Raw genomic sequence first — 13,026 nt, 5'->3', positions numbered from 1 at the left:
GTCCAGACCTTGTTGCGTTTAGTACCTAAATGTCCATTGTTGCCTGCTCCCATTGGTCTGCAAAAGGCTTAGTCTGCTACCAATGGAAGCGGTATGGTAGTGTCTTGGGGCAATGGAAGAAACGATTGCCTGCCCCTCAAAAGGGCCACTTATTTTGTGTTTGGTACTTGTTCTTGTTTTGAAACCCCTGGGATGACTGAAATTCCTGTCTCTGATCGAACGAACCTTGAGTACATTGAAAGTTTGCTCTGTAGGGGCACGAAAGGCCTGACAAAAAGATGATGAAAACCTGCTATTAGGTCTCCATGAAATAGATGGCAGTATTTTCCATCTGTCCCTGGCTTCCACCAGAACTGGTTCTAGGGGGCCCCCAAACAGCTTGTTCCCTTTATATGGAGCCGACGCTGTATCCATCGTTGCTTGGTGTCAGCCTGCCAATATGTGAGTCACAGGAGGCATCGAGTCATCACTGCCGATGCTATAGCCCTGGAAGCGAACTTCACACAGTTAAGCGTAGCATTAGCTGCGTACTTTGACACCGCAATTGCCTTATTAAAGTCCTGATGGGTCCTGACATCATTGACAGGCACCAGCTCCTGCATCTGGCAAAGCCAAATGAAAGGGATCCTGGTGAAGGCCGCTGCTGTAGCGGCTTTCACACCCCATGCAGCAGTCTGATGTGTCTTACGCAATGCCAGCTCGGATTTTTTATTGTCTGCTCTGAGTACATCATCGGCATCATTGAGCGTAGTTGAGGACAATGTAAGCGCAAGTATTGGTTCGTCCACTTTTGGAAGTTGTGTCTGCCAGAGGTGTGGCCACATTATAACTTATTTTACCAAAGGAAGTGGCACTTGGGTAAGACCCTGGCAAGTCCAGCTGTCACTGAACCATATTAAAGAAACGTTTTGGAGATGGAATCACCTCCTCCTCCATTGGTTCGGCAAAAAGAAGGCTGGGCTCTGTTAGGGTCTGGCAAGGCAGTGTCCAAATCTAGCCTAGTCACACTTTTGGACTTAAAAAGAAGTGACTTAAACATGTGAGTCCTAAAAAGCCCCTTAAAAACAGGCTTGTCTGGGGCCCTCCTATCATCCTCGGATAAATCCTGGTCAATCCCACCTTCCTATCGAGCTCTCTGATTGACTTTGGTCAGAAGAGAGTGGAGAATATTGTTCTTCGAACTCTGATAGATCTCTCTGAACTTGACAAGGTATCCCTGGGCCATGTACAATTGAAGGCCCATGTATTATGGGTACTGGTTGACGGCCTTGCTGAATTCCTGCCACCTACCTTGTTCAACTGCTTCTGATATCCATCTTTGTACCTCCTGGGGCATAGGCTGATCACACTCGCTTGGCGAAACCCGACTGCGGTCAGAGTAAAGGTCACCTCTACTGGAGAACCCATTCTCTTTCTAGATAAACCCTCCTGTTGCAAAGGTGTTATATATGGCACAGGATCGATGGGTCCCATCTGTAAGGGTCCCCTGCTGCAAGAAAGATCTAGTTCTTCCATACCTTCTGGGGCCCAACCTTGGGGTCCTGAACTATCCCTATGACTCACTAGTTGAGATAGTCCAAAGGTTGTCCCATATTAACTATTGGAGAATTAATATCCTCCATTAAGGGACTCAGATGCTTTAGCCTGTCCCTTTTCCTGGTGTTCTTAGCTAATTGTTTCTCTAGGGCCTGCTGAAGCCTGTGCTCGGCCTTCTCTTCAGCCTTAGAGGTTCTTTTAGTGGCAATAGCCTTGGACTTGCTCTTGGCTGCTACCCCCTTGGCTAATCTACCAGACCTAGAGGAGGTCTGTTTGGTCCCTATATCGGCCTGTGTGCAATCCAAGCTTTGAGATGATAAAAAGCTGTCATTTGGATCTGCCATTTTAAGCCTAATCAGGGATTCTGTTTAATGACCCAGAAGGAAAGCCTCAAACCCTATCAAACCCTCTGGCTAACTCCCTGCAATGCTATCCCTAAATTGCACTAAGTGCCTGGCTCAACACCTGGCGATCGGTCTGAAATGGCCTCCAACTGATTTTGCCTTCTCTTCCAGCAGCTCTGGTATCTTTCTAAAGAGGTTGATACCAATCCGATATTCCTCTGAACTGCACTCCTCCACCGGTTGGACTCCAAGGAATTGCTGTGCCTTCTCTGGTAGTCCGCTGCAATCAGGAACTAGTGTCGCTGTAAAAAAGGGAAACTTAAGCTCCTAGCGCTCCACAGCTGATTTTCAGCTGATTTGATTGCACTTTGCACTCCCAGTTTAACAAGGGAACCACTGGAGATCTTCTGCTAGTCCACTTGCAATGCGGGAGTAGCCAAAATGCCGACTGCACCTCGCGCTCAACAGCTGATCTTTGGCTGCTGGTGATCATGCACTTGCTGTTCCTGGACCACAGTCCTTAAAAGGCAGGCAGTCCTAGTCCTAAGAGCCTCTCCCTCGCTTTTGCGTAGAGCGCGGAATATCCCTGTCCTGGGATGCGTTCCCCCAAGGGGCAGGCTGCCCACCAGATCACTCTAAGCAAGCTCCAAGCGCTGTTAGCTCACAATCATTGAAAGAGTGCTTAAAAAATTGCTCTGCTGTGGCACGAATTCAAAATGGCTGATCCCATCCAAATCTCTTCCAGCGCTGTTCAAACATTGATCCAGCCACAGGCTAAAGACCAGTGCTCAGCCAGCTGCATAAATACCACTGTGACTGTCCTCCTTTCAACTTTCCTGTTCTCAAAAGGCAAAAAACGGAACTAAACTCCTAATCCAAACATGCCTGTTGAGCAGTAGTCAAATTGACTGTTGAGGACGAAGAGGCGTGTCCTCAGTTTAAACAACTCAGTCTAAAGAGCAAGCAGACCAGAGTCATCCCACGCTGTCTGGATCCTATTGACACCATTCTGGAAAAGCCTGTTTTCAGTTTCCACCCTATTGGTGGGAGGCCTGTGCCTTTTTCCCACCCTACATGAGGAACAATTTTGAGCAGGATGGTGTTCCCTAACACTTTCCCTTTCAGAGAGACAGAAACTCTGGTATTTGGTAACATATTCCCATCTGGAGCAGCTAAAATGCTGGCTTTCTATAATTTCTTTTCTTCTGGGGAATCGAAAGACTGGCATTTGATTGCAGTTTTCCCAGAGTGGGTTGAAACATTGGTGTTTGCTACTGCTTTCCTGCCCTGAGAGTAGTAGTGGAAATGCTGGTATTTGCTAGTTTTTCCTCCTCCTAGATGCACAGAAATACTGATTTCACTAGCATAGTGAAAACGATAATGAACACCATAGTTCTAAAAAGGTCAAAAGGCTGGAATTTGCTCATATTTTCTCTTCCAAAGGGGCAGAGATTTTGGCATTCACTAGCATTTTTCCCTAGAGTGCTCAGAATGTTCACATTTGCTATAATTTTTGCCAGCTTGGAGGTTCATTCCTTTGGCATGTGAGAGGATTTACCCTTACTGCATGAAGTGCCAATGAGCCCTCCACCTGAAATCTGTCCTGATGGTTTCCCCACTTATTTTCTCAAGAAGCTGGCAGAGAAGATTGTAAATGGAATTCCCATGATTGCAAGGTGGTTGACAACTAGTCATAACTGTGAACAGGTTGACGTGCCCAAAATGCAGTCATGAGAGCAGGGTAGGTTGGTATAACGTATATAGGTCATAAATCACCATTCTAGGGCCATTGTGACTGTGAACGATTGTTAAATGACTGGTTGTAAGTTGAGGACTACCTGTAACCTCATATAATACTAGTTGTGTATTAATATTAGTTATTTGGTGCCTATACCCAGAGCTACCTATACAATCTTTCCAAAAATGGAAAGGTTGTCCCTAGTTCATGAAATAAAATGGGTGTTGGTGTAATTACCTGAGAACACTCTTTCTATCTATGCTGCAAGAGAGTCCAGGAATGGGTTAAGCTCCTCTTTCTGACGTCATAGAGCTGAATCTGCCACTATAAAAAGCCAGCCTCTGGCTGGCCAGTCATCTTTCAGGGGAGGATACTTGACAGATGTAATGTTTCTCTGGAAGATAAAGAATAAATTAATTTCACCCGTCCCCAACCATCATAACCAGATGTATAGGGTAGGGCTGGACTCTCTTGCAGTGTAGATAGAAATGGCAGGTAATTATACCAACGCCCATTCTCCTATACGCTGTTTCAAGAGTCCAAGAATGGGACATACCAAAGCCTGCATGTCCACGGGAGGGCCAACATCTGGTCCAGTCACTCTGACTGAGGAGCCACCTGTTGAAGCAACCTCCGAACAAATGACGCCTGGGATGAAGCAAATGAATCCAGGAAATAATGCCATATAAACGGCAAAGGCAAAGCCCAAGTGGCTCTGTAGATCTCCTCCAGTGATGCCTAAGTAGACCAGATGGCTGAAGTAGCCGCACTCCTACTGGAGTGGGCCATGACATGTCTGGGAACTGGCATGAATAAAGTTTGGTATGCCTTGGATATACAAGCTCTACTCCACCTACCAATTGTCAATACAGTCACCTTGTTCCCCAGAGTAGAGGGATGAAATGACACAAACATGGCTTCAGATTTTCGAAAGGCTGCCGCCCGTTTAATGTAAATCTGAAGGGCCTGCCTCACATCCAATGTATGCCACCTGTGTTCCAATTCGTGTTGTGGTCTGGGGCAAATGTCTGGCAACACAACATCTTGCGCCTGGTGAAACCACATGATTATCTTAGGGACAAATGTGGGATCTAACCTAAGAATTACCCTGTTCTGATGGAAAAGACACAGGTCCTATTGTACCGAGAGTGCTGCTAATTAGGACCCTGTTCGGGCCAAGGTAAAGGCCACTAAAGATTGTACCCTGAGGGACAGCATTTGTAGAGATACAGATCTGAGGGGCTCAAAAGGGGGCTTCGTTAGAGCTTGTAACACTTTATGTAAATCCCAAGTGGGAAACCTAGGCACAACAGGAGGTTGAGGGTTAGATGCCCCCATTAGGAACCTGCGCACCGAAGGGTGATGGGTCCAAGAAGCATATCCCTCCTAGGATAGAACAGGGGAGAGAGCTGCTACCTGGTAACGAAGCATGTTAGGGGCAAGTCCCTTGTCTAAGCCCTCTTGCTGGAATATTAGAACCTCTGCCACAGAAGCAGAAGAGAGGTCTCTGGCCAAAGGCATGAACCAGGAGCAGAATACCCTCCAAGTCGCATCACAGATGCACGTGGTGACGGCTTTTGGGAAGCTTGAATAGTGTCGATTACCCTTTCAGGAAACTTGGAAGCCCTCACAGATTGCCGCTCAAGCGCCAAACGGTTAAGGTGAACCACTGGGGGTTCTGGTAAAGTAATGCCCCTTGATGCAGGGACATCTTGGATGCCAGGATCTTCCATGGCTGGGCCACAGGCAACTTCACCATATCTGCGTACCGGGGTCTCCTGGGTCACTGGGGCGCCAGGAGATTTAGCTCCGCCTTTTCCTCCAACAACTTCTGAATTACAGCCTGAATAATAGGAAGAGGAGCAAAGGTGTAGAGGAGACCCAGAGGCCATGCATTCCAAAGCGCACTGGTTCCCTCCACTCCCTGGGTCGGAAACCTGGTGAAGAACCTGCCCAACTGGGCATTCTTGGGGGGTGGCAAAGAGGTCTATAGTTGGAGGATTGAATCAGCATAACAAGTTTTGAAACAGCGAGGGGTGTAGACTTCACTCTGTCTGGTCTACTGTGGACCAACTCAACCAGTTGGCCTGGATATTGTCAACTCCCGATATATGGTCCACCCTGATTGAAAGGAGGTGTCTCTCTGCCCACCTCCCCAGGCGCTCTGCCTCTCTCATCAAGGCCCTGGACCTGGTCCTCCCTTGCCTGTTGACATGTGCCTTTGCGGCCACATTGTCTGTCATGACTAACACATGGTAATCAGCCACCCTGTTCTGGAAGTGTTTCAGGGCTAAGAAAATAGCCCTGAGTTCCAGCCAATTTATGGGGCACATCCTTTCTAACTGTGACCAATACCCATGGGTTAATTCCCTCTCCAGATAGGCTCCCTAGCTGTGGAGACTGGCATCTGTGGTGGGCCAGATCCTGTCTAGCTCCTTGAAGGGAAGACCCTCTCTAGAGCCTGGGACTGCCACCATGCAAAGGAGCAAAGGACCTGAGAAGGAACCTGTACTCTTATGATAGAATGGCTGTTCCTGCCTGTTCAAAGGGGAACAAGAACCATTGGAGTTCCCAGGCATGGAGATGGGCCCATGGGACAATCCCAATGCAGGTCATCTTTCCCAGGATCTGGGACAGTAGAGACAACAGGACAGTGCTCTGATGCCGAATCTGACTGATGCCATCGTGAAGGCTCTCCCCTCAGTCTGGGGAGAGGAACACCTTGCAAAGTGACATATCTATAATCGCCCCAAGGTGAAGCAACTTAGTCATTGGGGAAAGATGACTAAGGTTGATCAAGAACCCGTGGTCTCTTAGGCTCTGCAATGTGATGTGAAGGTCACGATGGGCTGAGTGGGTCGACTGCGATTGGATGAGTATGTCATCCAGGTAGCACTGGACCCTCATGGGTATGGTGCGAAGCGAAGCTGCCAAAGCTGCCAAGACTTTCTTGAGGACTCTTGGGGCCGACGAGAGACTGAAGGGTAAAGCCTAGTAATGGAAATGGTTGTTCTGATAACAAAAATGGAGAAACTGGCAATGATGTGTCCAGATAGGAATGTGGAGATAAGCCTTGTGAGGTCTATGGAGGAGAGGAGGTCACCCTCTTGAACGTTCTCAAGGATAGAATGCAAGGGATGCATCATAAAACACCTGTATGGGATAAATTTGTGTAAGAATTTAAGGTCCAAGATGGCTCGCCACCGCCCCAGAGGCCTTTGGGATCACAAAGAGGCAAGAATAGAAGCCTTGCCCTCGTTGATTTTCAGGAACCGGTTGAACAGCTCGTATGTAGATGAGATGTGGGATTGCTGATTCTGTAAGGGCCCATTTAGAGCGGTCCCTGGAGGTGGGGCAGCGAACAAACCATCATGGAGGTGAGGAGAGAAACTCCAGTTGGAGGCCTGACCTCACCATCTCAAGAACCCAGGCGGCCGATGTAGGCTCCTTCCATCTGGAGGCAAAGAAAGTCAAATGGCCTCTGATGGGGGGGAGATGGAGCACCCATTTTGAGCATCTGAATGAATGACCTCCTCCCCCTCGAAAGGGCTGTTTACCGGGGGCCTGTTGCTGCCTGCCAGAAGCTTCAGAACACTCTTGTTGGCGAGCAGGAAAGGACCTCTGACTTCTAGAGAACCAAGAGCTGGTTTCAGGTCTGAAAGACAAGGGGCAAAAGTATGGCCCAGGGCGATACTTGGACCTTTTCCCTGCTGAAGAGAGGACCTTCCTCTTGTCCTTGGTCTCTGTCAAGTATGGTTCAAGGACATCACCAAATGGCATCAGCTCCATGCACGGGAGGTAAGCTAACTTCCATTTACGGCGGGAGTCGGATTGCCAGTTGCGTAGCCAAAGTAGCCGCATGGCTGCCACTGAAGAAGCCATGCCCCTGGAAGCGAAATTGACCGAGCTCAGAGTGGTGTCTGCTGTAAACTCTGGCACTGCAATTATCTTATTAAGATCTTGGTGTGCTTGGAATTCGGTGGCTGGGAGCCTCTCCTGAAGCTGGTGAAGCCAGCACAGTTAAGATCTCGTAAAAAAACGAGGCTGCCATTGATGCTCTAATCGCCCAAACCACTGCCTGGGGAGTGTGCTTGAGGGTTTGCTCAGACCATTTGTCCTCTGCCTTGAGCACATCCTCTGGTTTGGTGGGGGTGCCTGAGGAAGAAACGATGCTACGACCGGAGCATCCACCAAAAGTACCAGTGGGGCATCGGCCAGGGAGCCCACTTTATAGAATCGTCTGTCGTGAGCAGATGGGCGAGGCCCCGTCCCTGGAGAGGTGCACTATTCCTTCACTAGATCAAGGAAAATCAGTGGGGAGGACCTCCGTATGTACCACTGGCTTGGAGAACAACGAATCAGTGTGGCCAAATGTGGTAGCCTGTGGTTCTGGGGCCACCTCCTCAGGGCTTAGCTGTGCAGTAACCAAAGCCTTGTGTAACAGAGGCTTGAATAAGGAAGGCCTGAAAACCCTTGCTAAGGGGGGCTGATCAACTCTAAAGTCCTCTTCCTCAGACATATTGAGGTCTAAGAGTTCTCCTTTCTCTTCCTCAGAATGAGTAGAGGGACTATGGTCAGAGGCCTTGGAATAGTTTTCCTCTTTTTCCTCCCCCCACTCCGAATGCAAGGGCTGAAAACAGAACTGCTGCCTGGGAACACCCTTCTGAGAGTGGCGGACCCCTTGGGGAAAACCCTGATGTAACAAGGACATGCCTTCCCCTCGTGGGTGAAGGAATTGTTTAAATCCTTCTGCTAGGCCCTGCCTTATGGTCACAAGACCATTTCCCTAAGGTCCTTGGGCCTATTCTCCTCAGGACGTAGGCCCACAGCTGTAGGGGTTTAGGTTGCTTCAGGCCTAGGCCTATGCCCCCCTTGAGCCCCTTGACCACCTAGGGAGGAAGGGCCAGGCCCCCAGGTAGCCTATCTAGAGGAAGGCCCTGATCTGCTTAGGTTCTGAGGAAACTGTTCTTCCTCCACTCTCTCTGGGGACCAAGCTAACAGGTGACTGTGAGCAGATTAACCCCCCTTGGAAGAAACTTCAGGGCTAACGTGCACCTCCCCAGAGTGAGAAGCATGTTGAATCTGGGCCTGCATCTGAGCCTTTTGCAAATTGTTGCTTAAGTGCTGCATTGTAGCAGCCTCTCTGTTAGCAGAAAGGCCTCTTTGTCTTTTCTTTTTCCTCAAAGGGGCTTGGGAGTCTTGGGAGTTTTGCAGTCCTTTGGGGCCAGGTTGGGGGACTCCCCTCTCCATCTAACAGAGCAGACACCAAGCTGTGAGCTTCCCCCACATAGGAGCTGCCCATTGCCTAGGCCAGGTGAGTCAGGAGACTGTGAGGCCTTGGGGAGGCACTTCCCCCAAAATGGCCACCTGGCAATTCTAAAATGGCTGCCTGCCATGTGAGGTGGCCCTGGGACAGCCTAGCCACCATCTTCACTCCTTAGGCTCTTACCAGGTCCCGAGCGATTGAATTAAGCCAGAAAAGCTGAGAAGCGGCAGGAACAAAGCTCCAGAATCAGCTGTAAAGTGGCTTGGCCAGCAGTAGCAACAATGAGGTTGTGATCAGTGGGGCTGCATGGGAGGTTCCTCTGAACGTTCCCTGGTTCCGCAGTCCTTGCACAGCAGGGCTGAAGCCTCAGCGCTGCAGGAGAGCGGATCTCTCCTGGAGACAGAGCTGGATTTTAAATTTATTGCTGTCTCTTTGAGTTCAAACTTTTCCTTTAGCTGTTTAAAAGTACTTCTTCCAGAGACTATGCTCTCAGACAAGAAGCTGAGCCGAAAGATGGGTGGGCCAGCCAGAGGCTGGCTTTTTATAGTGGCAGACTCAGCTCTATGACATTAGAAGGAGGAGCTTAACCCATTCCTGGACTCTTGAAGCAGCGTATAGGAGAACTTCCAGTTTGCCTTTCTCTAACGAAGGCTGAGCAAAAAACTTGGGACACTAAGGAGAAACCTCAAGGAGAAGTGTCCTCAGATATCAACTCAGACGAGAGACAGAAGCACCTCCCATGCCTGGATGCTCTGAACAGCTCATCTGGAGAACTTCCAGTTTAATATATTAGGTGAACTATAAGTGAATAACAGGACTATACCAGCAAAGTCTTTTTCTCCCATTAATTAAATCTATATTCTCCGTTTAAAATGTTAACTCTATTTTTCTAGTGATAGTTTGACAATGATGCAGCTATTGATGATAGACCTTTTAAATAACCCAGAAAAATTACAACTTGAACATGTTAAAAGACAGGTTATAAAGTTATGAAGTTATATTTCACATTTTTTATTATGAATTCAGAAGTTCTCTTTTAGATGATTAAATGTTGAAATAATATTTTGGATAAGCAGATCATCTCAAAATCACAGTAACAAATTAACAGGACCTACAAATGATAGATTTGCAAAGTCAGTGGACTACGTAGAAGAAAAGAATAGAATTGTGGTATGTCAAAATGTTGTTGTCTGCCCGCGTACAATTCAATAACGCAGAAGAACTGGAAAGGCAAAAAATGTTTAGGCTTTGCTTTGGAAAAACTTATTAATGCAAGCTCTATCTATAAGAAATCTAAATACAGCAATCATGACTTAGAACATCTCTAAGTGTTCTCCAGGTTTCACTTACCTCTTAGGGGCAAGAAAATACTAAGATATTCTGTCATTCGATACAATAAAATTAAAAGTCACACTGGTTCAACATTACCCATAATAGATGAACAGTGGATATGGTTGATGGAATTTGCAGATAGCTAAATTAACTTCTTTAGTCTGAGAAAAAAAATATTTACATTTAAGGTTTACTTCAAATCCCTTATAGACTCTTGCACAAAAGGTAAAATACACACGATTTGCAGTTTTGATTAGATAAAAACTGGATACAAAAAATGATTTTTTAAAAATCATAGACTGAAGTCTGAACACGCTGAGACCGAGCGAAGAACTGGGGACCGTTACGGGGGGTGTCCTTAGTTTTTCAACTCGGTCTGCAGAGCTAGAAGACCAGAGACTACCCATCCTGGATTCTCCCTTTGACTCTGGAGAACTGGAAGATTCTTTCTATTTCTTGTATTCTTTCTGCATGTTTACTTCTATTTTCTTCTTTATTAATTTGTGCTAGTTTTTATTTTCTTTGTGAAACTTATTAAAATTATTAAAAATTTAAGAATCACACGCACATATTTTACCATATATATTTATGGTGCTGTGGTTAGAATGCAGTATTGCAGGCGTTTGATCCTGACCTGCTCAAGGTTGACTCAGCCTTCCATCCTTTTGAGGTCAGTAAAATTAGGACCCAGATTGTTGGGAGCAATACCCTGACTCTGTAAACTGCTTAGAGAGGGCTGGAAAGCACCATGGAGTAATAGAAAAGTCTAAGTGCTATTGCTATCTACCCAATGGGGAGAAGGGGAACCGTGAATTTTACAGCAATAAGAATTACTGTGTGAATCTATCTGAAATACCTGATATATTTAAGGCTAATTAACTATAGAATACACCGACAAATATGAAGTTAGTTAGTTTATCTCTTGCTCACTTGCACATACCTATATAAGACTTATATGGCCCAACTTTAATAACAGTGAGATCAGTATAGTTATTAAACAAGCAACTGTTATTGCATGTTCTACAGAATCAGTTGTCAATCAACCAGTTAGCACATAAATATGGTTAGACCACCAATTATAGTTATTAAAAGAAAAAAACCCTGAAAATTAATCCAAAGAGCAAGTACCTTTTAGCACTAGTTGAAAGTTTAGGTGCTGTTTTGCTAGAGATTTTGCCCACTTTTTTCTTAGGTTGAATTTGTTCTCTTTCCTGATCCAGTTGAATACTTTCTCGCTGATCTCCATCAGAGCTGCCTCCACTGGTACTTGGACTATCATCAACTCTTTGCCCTTCAGTGGACATCTTATATTCTAAATGAGAAGTAATAAAAATTAAAAATAACTTTCAGTTCTGCCTGTTTTGTTTTATTATTCATCTAGTTCTAATATATTATGCCTTAAACCTCTGAATTATGAAATGCTATAATCAGTTTGACAATAGGAAATTTTGATTGAACAAGATTCTTTCAGATATAGTCACTCATTAATGCCTTAGTGTGTTTATGTCTTAATATAATCTTTGCTGCTTTATTTAAATCATCTAGTAACTCTTCCAAAACCTGCTTTAAGGAGCAACGAATACTTTTATATCATTTTGCTGATCATATATCACCATGTTCATCTGATTATAAAGTACATGATTCTTTTATTCTTCTAAAATGTACACAGAAGAATGAATACTACTGTCTGCTTTGATGCTAAATAAAATATTAGAGGATAGCCAATTAAATCACATCTATTTGAATATTCTCACATATTATGTCTAAATATATTTGAGGGGCTAGACTGTTTAACTCACAGAATCCCATTACTGGAATACAATCTTTCTCATATTTTCTCATCTTTCTCATCCAATGAGACCTACTTCCAAAATAGAGAGTTAAATCTATATATATAAAAGTGAAATACCACTCATGCATCATCACAAAATCTCCAGAATCATAAAGCCTACAAAGTTGAAATTTGGCACGTTATGTTCCTCTTGGCTTCTAGGTGCTCGCTAAGAAAGGATTTTTCGAAATGACCATCAGAGCATTAGTATCTCCTATATTATTAACTCGCTCTTATGCTAAGGGGTTCTACTCCCCCTCCCTACCTGGGCATGGGCGTGGCCAGCGCATGGCTCATCTGGCCTGCGGTTTGGGAGTTTAGACATTCTACTCCCCCTTCCCACCTGAAAAACACTCTGATGCTAAGGAGTTAGACATTTTACTCTCTCTCCCTACTTGAAAGGGAGAGAAGGGGATAACATAGGAGAGGCTTCTGTGGGACAAGCCTGAGGGAGAGAAGAGGGTAGGAGAGGATCAATGTGGCCAGCTTGAGGGGGAGAAGTGGGATAGGAGAGGAGAGGCTTCTGTGGGGCACATCTGAGGGAGAGAAGGGGAGAGGAGAGGCTGATCGTAACTACTCATTAATGTTCAAGCTTTAACTGTCCATTTATCAAACCCGATCACATAGCAATCAACTAGTTCAGATATAAAACTGATTGTGTCTCAAATTTCTTTGAATTTGAGTGACCTCATAAATTTATAAAATAAAAATATATACTATAACAAAGGAAATTAATTCACATAACACCTCATGAGAAAATTATAAGAATCTTTTTTTTAGAAGAAAAACATAAGATGACAGATATAAAGCATGGAACTAGAAGAACTAATCATAACTGAATTGGAGAAATATTGCTTCAGTGCCTGATTCCAATAAACATTTTATCAAGAATGCTCATTAAATTTTTACTTCCTTCCAAATTAATATATATAAAACTCATGCACTGTGTCTTCTATCACCAGCAAAAGTAGAATATCAT

The 13,026-nt window shown here is 45.3% G+C and overlaps 1 protein-coding gene across 2 annotated transcripts in view; it reads right to left on the bottom strand.

Moving 5' to 3' along the window:
* LOC113441304 (ubiquitin-conjugating enzyme E2 E2) overlaps nucleotides 1-13,026 on the bottom strand; it is a 92,939-nt gene that overhangs the window by 66,017 nt on the left and 13,896 nt on the right. For both annotated transcript variants that reach the window (XM_026708234.2, XM_087915611.1), the window contains exon 2: nucleotides 11,345-11,528. In XM_026708234.2, coding sequence (XP_026564019.1) covers nucleotides 11,345-11,520 — 176 coding nt within the window. In that variant the 5' untranslated portion in view covers nucleotides 11,521-11,528. The remainder of the gene's footprint in view (nucleotides 1-11,344; nucleotides 11,529-13,026) is intronic.

Source organism: Pseudonaja textilis, chromosome Z (assembly GCF_049901715.1).
Source record: "Pseudonaja textilis isolate UNSWEBS1 chromosome Z, rPseTex1.2, whole genome shotgun sequence".
NCBI lineage: Eukaryota > Metazoa > Chordata > Lepidosauria > Squamata > Elapidae > Pseudonaja > Pseudonaja textilis.
The sequence above is the reverse complement of the archived record's forward strand: the minus strand, read 5'-3'. Positions and strand labels throughout refer to the sequence as shown.